This window comes from Terrapene carolina, unplaced genomic scaffold (assembly GCF_002925995.2).
Source record: "Terrapene carolina triunguis isolate 2854851 unplaced genomic scaffold, T_m_triunguis-2.0 Scaffold137, whole genome shotgun sequence".
Lineage (NCBI taxonomy): Eukaryota > Metazoa > Chordata > Testudines > Emydidae > Terrapene > Terrapene triunguis.
Genome location: NW_020664488.1, coordinates 2033840 through 2042366, shown reverse-complemented (window position 1 = coordinate 2042366; position 8527 = coordinate 2033840). Strand labels below are relative to the sequence as shown.

General features: G+C 45.8%; 1 protein-coding gene across 1 annotated transcript in view; it reads left to right on the top strand.

Moving 5' to 3' along the window:
• Positions 1–8527, top strand: part of RBMX2 (RNA binding motif protein X-linked 2) — a 12759-nt gene that overhangs the window by 261 nt on the left and 3971 nt on the right. The window contains exons 2-5 of the mRNA XM_024197318.1: positions 237–352; positions 3108–3159; positions 4425–4554; positions 7092–7272. Coding sequence (XP_024053086.1) covers positions 237–352; positions 3108–3159; positions 4425–4554; positions 7092–7272 — 479 coding nt within the window. The remainder of the gene's footprint in view (positions 1–236; positions 353–3107; positions 3160–4424; positions 4555–7091; positions 7273–8527) is intronic.

Genomic DNA, 8527 nt, shown 5'->3' with positions numbered 1-8527 from the left:
CTGTTTGGGGGTGGCTGCATAGGGATATGTGGGGGCAGGGAGCTGCACAGGGGATTACAGGGGCTGTTCGTGGGGGGGGGGCTGCATGGGGATATGTGGGGGCAGGGAGCTGCATAGAGGATACAGGGGGTGTTTGTGGGTGGCCTGTTTGAGGGGGTCGAGGGGCTGTGTTTGGAGGGAGGCATTGGACAGGGTGATGTCCATACCTTGGTAACTGTTTGGCCTTTGCCCTGCAGCCCCCTGACGAAGGTGAAACTGATCAATGAGCTGAACCAACGGGAGGCTGAGCTGGGCATACAGGAGAAGGTGTCATGGCATGCAGAGTACAGTGATAGCGCCTGGATCTTCGTGGGTATGTGCTTGGTACAGCAATCTTGGTACTAGTTCCCCCAGGTCCTGTATCATGACCCCTGTGAGTCAGCTCTGGAGGCTGAGCGCCGAGTGAAGTCTTATTTCACTGTTGCTGTGTGTTGTAACAATGTCAGTCTCTGTTGAGAGGCACTGAGAGAACATGTTGTGGGTGCAAGGACTCCCAGGGTCTTCCTCTCTGGTAAGTTGCTCCGGGGATGGATCATGCAGTCTTGATATGCTTTAGGCCCAAAGAGGCTCAGGAATAAGGAGTTCTAGGATTTCTTTCTTTCCCAAGACTTCAAGACTCTTTCCTAGCTCTCCCAGGTTCAGATTATGGACTTCAAATTTGCTGTTGTGATGGACATGTTCCCCTGCTGCTGTGAAAGTGTAATCTCTTCTGTCCTGTGTCTGTAAGAGTACCTGTCACAGTGGGGTCCTGGTCTATGACTGGGATCCTTACACACTGCTATAATACAAATATTATTACTATTAATAATGAAAATAACACTTTCAATGGAAAATATTTGTTTGTACTGTGACCAGTGTGGGAATGTTGGTAATATTTTTATGATTCTAATATGCATCTTAGTTTACTTCTTCTCTTAGGCCTTGTCTACACTGCCACTTTACAGCACTGAAACTTTCTCCCCCTGAGCAATGCAAGTTTCAGCGCTGTAAAGTGGCAGCATAGATAGTGCACCAGCACTGCTGGGAGCCACGCTCCCCTCGTGATGGTGGTTTTTTTACAGCACTGGGAGAGCTCTCTCCCAGCGCTGGTGCCACAACTGCACATCCACGTTAAAGTGCTGCCGCAGCAGCGCTTTAACATTGGTAGTGAAGACGTACCCTCAGTGATGCATGCCCTGAGTGGAAAGATCAGGAGACTTGAGGTGTTATGTCATGTAACTGTCTGGGGTGTCATGAATGGGTTGTTCAGGACTGGCTGGGACCAGCTCATATCAATTGACTGAGACAATGGAAACCTCAGTGACTGAACAGTTGACAGCTATCAATGGGAGACTCCCAGCTTAACTGGGAAGACAATGTGGGGAAGTGACAGTAGGTGGTAAGAAGTACTGGGCTCAGAAAGGGACAGCGGGCTTTCCTGGACCTAAGACAAAGGGACAGACAGAGAAAGGAAACCAAGATGGCTTCTAGCAGCATGGCTCAAGGGAAACATGGCATTGGCCAGTATGGACTATGTCATAACCTTTGCTTCTCTTCGCTAACCTACAGACTTCCTGATGCTGTGTTCCAATTGACTAATAAACCCTACTCTGTTTTGAAAGGTAGCCTAGTGTCACTGCAAATACTTGCTGAGATGCATTGATCCCTGAAGAGGGGAAAAGTCTCTTGAACGGGAGTCTAGTTCAGTTGGATTTGCTGGGCAACACTCATGGGGGAAGCGGGGGTGGAGAGGGGGGAGGGAAACAGGACTGCTGGAGCCCAGAGGTTTGAGTCTGGGAGGTGTTGAGACCATGTGGCCTATCCTTGAGGAAGTAGTGGGACCCCTTGGGAGTCTAGCACACTGAAGGGATACCTCCCAAAACATGTTTAAAAGTGAAGACGTAGCACAGATCCACTGACTATTATGTTTTGTTCTCTACTCTTTCCCTTTGTATCCTTGTCTTCTCAGGGCACTTAAACACACAGTGCAGTGTCTTTTTTCACACTAGAACAATGGCATTGCTCATATGCATGCTCTGCCCCACACACTGCTATAACAGCAGCAATAAAGCTACAGGCAGGGGTGTGCAGAGAGAGGAACGGTTGCAGGAAGGCAGAAGGAAAGGTCCATAAAATCCTCCTAAACATGATGAGGAAAGCAGAAACACGTAGCCACTTCTAAAGTCCTGGGTGTACTATTAAAGGGGGCTCACTCAGAAAATTGAAGTATTTTAAATTAGTTTCAAAGCAATTCAGGCTGTCAGTGTCCCTTTTCAAAAGGAACATTAGGCTCTCTTGGCCTTCAGGTAACTCAAATGTCTGAAGTTCACACACTGTGTGGATAAATTCCCAGTGAGGAATAGTTTTACTGGGGGCTTGTGAGGATGAAATGTCACATTACTCTCTAAATAATTTGCCTAACTACTTGGGGTGCTATTGAAGAAACAAAAGCTTGCGAGGATAGTGCTGTAACTATGTATCTAGAGTGGTGAAAATTAATGCCTAAAGAAATCTGCAGAATACAATTCTTCTATTCCTTAGTGTTACAATAAGGGGATTTCCTTTTTCCTAACTGTTTTCTAAAAAAACAAACTAAATGCAAAACTTGCATCATCAGAAACATTGAGGATACAAAATCAAACACACCCATCAGGAAATGCAAAGTTAAATCTGTCAAACCAATCTTAACTTGTCCATGTTGCATATACTGGAGCAGATTCTCAAGTGCTCAGATTTTCAAAAGAATTAAAAGTGTTCGGTGTTGAGTACTTCTAAAAACCTGATTCTCTGTATAATGAGGTTAATCCAAATTTCTCCATGTGTCTAGTGTTAATTTCTAGACTGGTGTCTAGATTAAAATTGTTTTATGCGTTTAAGAAAGTTCTGTAGAACTTCTTCAGCATTATGAAATTGTTCTGACTAAATCAAATGACTTAAATATTTGAAGAATTGTTGCCTAGAGTATGGGAAACAGAGGAGAGGCATATTGGGTTGAGGGGATCGGCATGGTAATCCGCAAGGCCAGGAGGAAAGGCTGTACTGCAGTCCTATTCAGTTGAGCAGCATAACCTCTGTTTCCTTCTCCTCAGGAGGTCTCCCCTATGAGTTGACAGAAGGTGATATCATATGCGTGTTTTCACAGTAAGTGGAATTTCATTTTTCATTCTCAGTAGTTTAGCAGGGTTGCAGCATGAGGCCAAATGGTTGGTGTTAAGCCTTGGTACAGTAACTCCTCGCTTAAAGTCGTCCCGGTTAACGTTGTTTCGTTGTTACATTGCTGATCAATTAGGGAACATGCTCGTTTAAAGTTGCGCAATGCTCCCTTATATCGTTGTTTGGCAGCTGCCTGTTTTGTCCACTGCTTGCAGGAAGAGCAGCCTGTTGCAGCTAGCTGGTGGGAGCTTGGAACCAGGGTGGACTTGCAGCCCCCTATCAGCTCCCCTAAGTTCCCTGTGCAGCAGCCGCCCAGCAGGGTACCAATTGTCGGCAGTTCAGCTGTCCCTCACCCCACTGCCATGTGCTGCTCCTGTCCTTTGCCTTGGAGCTGCTCCCGGGAGCCTCCTGGTTGCTGTGCAGGGGAGGGAGTAAGAGGGGGGCTAATGTCAGGGTGTCCCTCTCTCCCCTACTCCTGCCCCCCACTTACCCCTTCTCCATATAGAGCAGGGTGGGGACATGACAGGGCTCAGGATGGAGAGAGCTTGCTAGCCATAGCTGCTGTCTCCAACTTCTTGATCTTTTTAAAGGCAGTGTACTTAGAGTGGTGTCAGCGTACTTAAAGGGGCAATGCGCATCTCTCTCCCACACACAGGGTGTGTCTCTCTGTCTCTGTCTGCCATGCTGTCTCCCCTCCCTCCATTTGTGCTGCCTTGTAGAGTGTGAGGCTACATTAACAACAATGTGTTAATCCTTGAGGGCTCAGCTGAATGCTAGTTCATCATTTAGCAGTAAGGCATTCCCCGGGAAATATCCCACCTTCTTCCACCCTCTAACTTCACCACCTCAACCAAGCTTCACAATCATCATTGCTGTGAACAGTAAAATTTGTTTGTTTAAAACTTATACTGTGTGTGTGTGTGTATATATATATAATATAGTTTTTTGTGTGGTGAAAAAAATTTCCCTGGAACCTAACCCCCCACATTTACATTAATTCTTATGGGGAAATTGGATTTGCTTAACATTATTTCACTTAAAGTCGCATTTTTCAGGAACATAACTACAACGTTAAGCGAGGAGTTACTGTACTGCATGACACGTGGTCTCTCAGAGACCCCCCCCCCCCCATAATTGCAGGATGAATCTCGCGGGCTGGTGACTTTTCCTATTAGGTTTTCCATGGAATTGTCATTTCCCTCGCCTTTGGTGCTAAGACTAAGCATTTGTGACTACAATTGTTTTCTTTCTAGATATGGAGAAATTGTGAACATTAATCTGGTGCGAGATAAAAAGACTGGAAAATCGAAAGGTTTCTGTTTTATTTGCTACGAAGATCAGAGAAGCACCATACTTGCTGTTGACAACTTTAATGGGATCAAGGTTGGTATATCAAAGAAAAGAGACATGCCTTAAATAAAGTCCTGTCTGTGCCCAGATTGGCTGCTAGTATAGGGCTGTTATTTGCCATGACATTAGGGCACCCAGAGCTCCAGTTCACCATTCTTTCCATGTCCAAGGGTGCACAGTTAGAAGCATTTGTGGCTCCCCTAGTGTCTGCAGAGGGAATTACAGCAGTATATTAGTGCCACAAGAGCAGAGATGTCCAATATGGCACATGGGATGGATCTAACCTTCAGAGCCCTTTCCTCTAGTGTGCAGCTTCCTCTATAACTCACAAAGGGATCTGGTCTCCAGCTACCCACCTAGGGCAGCTCAGGTATGGAGCAGGAGATGGAGTGAGTAGAATTGTGAAGGGAGCCTGTGTCTGATCCCAGGCATTTATGCCTCTCCCCACCTTAGCATCAGCCCTTTGTACAGCTGGCCTCACAACGCCCCACAATGTGACATTGAAGGAGGAGCCTGTCCAGTCTCTCTGCTCCTGCTGTGGAAGCAGGCTCCTTCCTCCTCCTTACCACATTGAAGCCTCCCAGTACTGGGGGTCAGAGGTGGCTTCTTTTCAACCCATCCCCCCACTCCCTCACCACTGCTGTTGGGACCCACAAGAGAGGTGGCAGCTTCTAAGTTACAGGGAGCAGATCTGGAGGTTGGGAGAGAAATGCCCCAAAGAGGGGGTGAGGGGAGTGCTCAATAGTGTATATAACTGGAGGAGAATTGTTCACCAAAAGGTGTGTATGTGGGTCACGGCAAAGTGGTCATGAGAAATGCCAGGAGTGGAGGAGTCAGTTTGTCTCTAAATGCCACATTGATGTTCACTGACTAAAGAGGCTCATTTTGCAGGCAGACAATACTGCAAAACGGGCCCTGTGCCCTTAGCTCTTGAACCTTTCACTTGCCCCAGAATGTGTTTGACACCCTTGTGCTAGAGTTCTGGCAGAGAAGGCACTTCCATATTTAACCCCTGTTTTTAGGCTTGAACTCTTCAGCAAAAGATCTTTTTGCTGTCCAAGGAGAATACTGTTGACACCTGATAAGATCTTTCTGAACATCTTATCAACATGGGGAATAAAGTGTGCCTCCAAAAAATCACTGTGAAGCAGGAGCTTCCCCAGGCCACAGTTCCAAGCAGCTGGTTCCATCAGCAGAAGTACAGTGCTCAGTGCTCTGACCACACTAATGTTGCTGTTCCCCGATCACTGTGACTGTCCTTAAGCAGAGCAGCTCTCAATCTCCTTGATAAACTTCCTCCTTGTGCTCTTTCTGTCTGCTAGTGTTTCTGAAGCTTTTGTGAGCCAGCTGCAGCCGTCATCCCCCCATCAATGGGCACATTGGACTCCTGTTGGCACCCATTGCCTCATACAACTTTGTTGGCCTTGGTCCCAGTGAGAGTCATGGGGTTTCTTTCTTTCTGGTCATGGAGCTACTCATTCTCCAATCCCAGCACCATACCTGCTCTGAGTGTCATTGCAACCCTGCTTCACAAAAACTGCTATATCCTGGGCCTTGGAACTGACGTCTGGTTCTGTCAGTCTTACAGACTCTCTTTGAGGCTAGGAACATGCAGATCCTCCCTCTCTGCTTCTTGTTTCTCCCTAACGTATATATTGGTTCTCATCCAACTCCAGGGATTAGGACTCGCCTCCCCATTTTACACTTCTTGGTAGCATCTTATTTCTTTGTACAAGGAAACCCCTCTGACGGGACTGTCCCAGGAGTGTTCCCCTGGCTTTTGGGCTGTGGCTGGGTACTCGTCTTCGCAAAGCCCTCTTACTCACAGCGCTGAGGGGTCACTCATTATTTTTCCAATGTATTAATGATAACATTTTTGGTACGTAGGAGTATTTTACCAAGTGTGGAAGGCCATGGAAGGTGGCATGTCTCCCACAGTCATCTGATGCTGTGGTAGAGAGGAGTGCAGGGACAGGGAGAGCTCATGGCTGCCCCTGCTTGGATAACAAGGAGTCTGGTGGCACCTTAAAGACTAACAGATTTATTTGGGCATAAGCTTTCGTGGGTAAAAACCTCACTTCTTCAGATGCATATGTGCACGTGTCAGTATATAATGCCTGCATCTGTAACTTTCACTCTATGCATCTGAAGAAGTGAGGTTTTTACCCACGAAAGCTTATGCCCAAATAAATCTGTTAGTCTTTAAGGTGCCACCAGACTCCTTGTTGTTTTTGTAGATACAGACTAACACGGCTACCCCCTGATACTTGACACCTGCTTGGATAGAGGATGTTTCAAACTATAGCTGGATTGATCTGGCCTTCTGGTGTCTGAATGGCTCTACTTTGAGTCCTGGGGCAGGGCATGTTCTCTGTGACTGAGGTTTGTAACAGAACCTCTTCTAATGTAATCACAAAGAGGGAGCCTGGTCATGCGCTGTGAAAGCAGGAGGTCTTGAGCCCAGGCTTGGAGCCCAAGTCCTGTGGCTTTCGCCTGTGTGCTGTGTACTTTCTGTAGCCTTGTGGGCTTATTGGCAGCTTTACTAATGATCCAGCCTTTCCTTTGTATAGATAAAAGGAAGGACAATTCGGGTGGACCATGTCGCTAACTATCGCCCTCCAAAGGACTCTGAGGATATAGATGATGTAACAAAAGTCCTACGTGAGAGAGGCTGTGGGGCTAAAACTCCTCCACCTAGTTCATCTGACTCTTCCTCAGAAGACAGTGAGGTACCAGTGAAAAAGCATAAAGGTGAAGCATGTTCCTACCAGAAACCTAATCCTGGAAACAGACCACGCTAGAACTCCTCAATCCCGCAAGGCATCGAGCTGCACAAACAAGCAGTTGCCAATGGGAACAGTATGGGGAGACATAGTCTTGGTGTCTAGGTTGTCCTTTGCCATCCTGCTAGGGGAATCCATTGTCCTGCATTCTGCTGGCTGTGGATCTCTTCTCCCTCTTCCCCCCCCCCCCGCCCCCTTCCAGGACCTGCACGCTCTGCTTTACCAGATGGATCCTTTATGCACAGAGCTCTCTCAGCTGAAGCTCCTGGCTGGCTGCAGGGCTACACCTGAGAGCGGTGGGGTTACCCTTAGTTTGGAGGGAAGGGGGTTGGATTCCTGATTTTAAAGCTTAGACGTACTTGCCTGTCTCATTTCAACATATCATGTGTGCCTTACACGGGTTGCCTGGCACAATCAGATTGTGCAGAATCTAAACTTCTTTAAGTTAGAAGAAGGCACAACCATATCCAATGGTAGGAAACTATCATTTTTTTCTCTGTTTTTGATGAGATTATAAATTTGGTTGATAAAGGTAATAGTGTTCATGTAAAATGCATAGACTTCTGTAAGGCATTTGACTTGGTACCATGACATTTTGATTTAAAAAAAATAGATATAAAATGAACATGGTACGCATTAAATGGATTAAAAGCTGGCTAACTGATAGGTCTCCAAACGTAATTGGAGATGAGGAATAATTATTGAGCAGGTGTGTTTCTAAGAAGCCCTGTAAGGATCGGTTCTTGGCCCTATGGTATTTAACATTTTTTATCAATGACCTGGAAGAAAATATCAAATCATCACTGATAATGTTTGCAGATGATACAAATTGTGGGAGTGGTAAATAATGAAGAGGACAGGTCACTGATTCAGAGTGATATGGATCGATTAGTAAACTTGGCACAAGCAAACAATATGTGTTTTAATATATCTAAATGTATATACCTAGGAACAAAGAAGGTAGGCCATATTTACATGATAGGGGCCTCTATCCTGTGAAGCAGTGACTCCAGAGTGATTTGGGGAGCATGATGGATAATCAGTTGAACTTGACCTCTCAGTGTGATGCTGTGGCCTAAAAAGCTAATGCGATCATAAAATATATAAAGAGGATACTCAAATAGGAATAGATTGTGATGGATTCTGTATCACTGGAAACTTTTAAAACAAGACTGGATTTTTTTTTTTTTTTTTTTTTTTTTTTTTTTTTTTTTTTTTTTTTT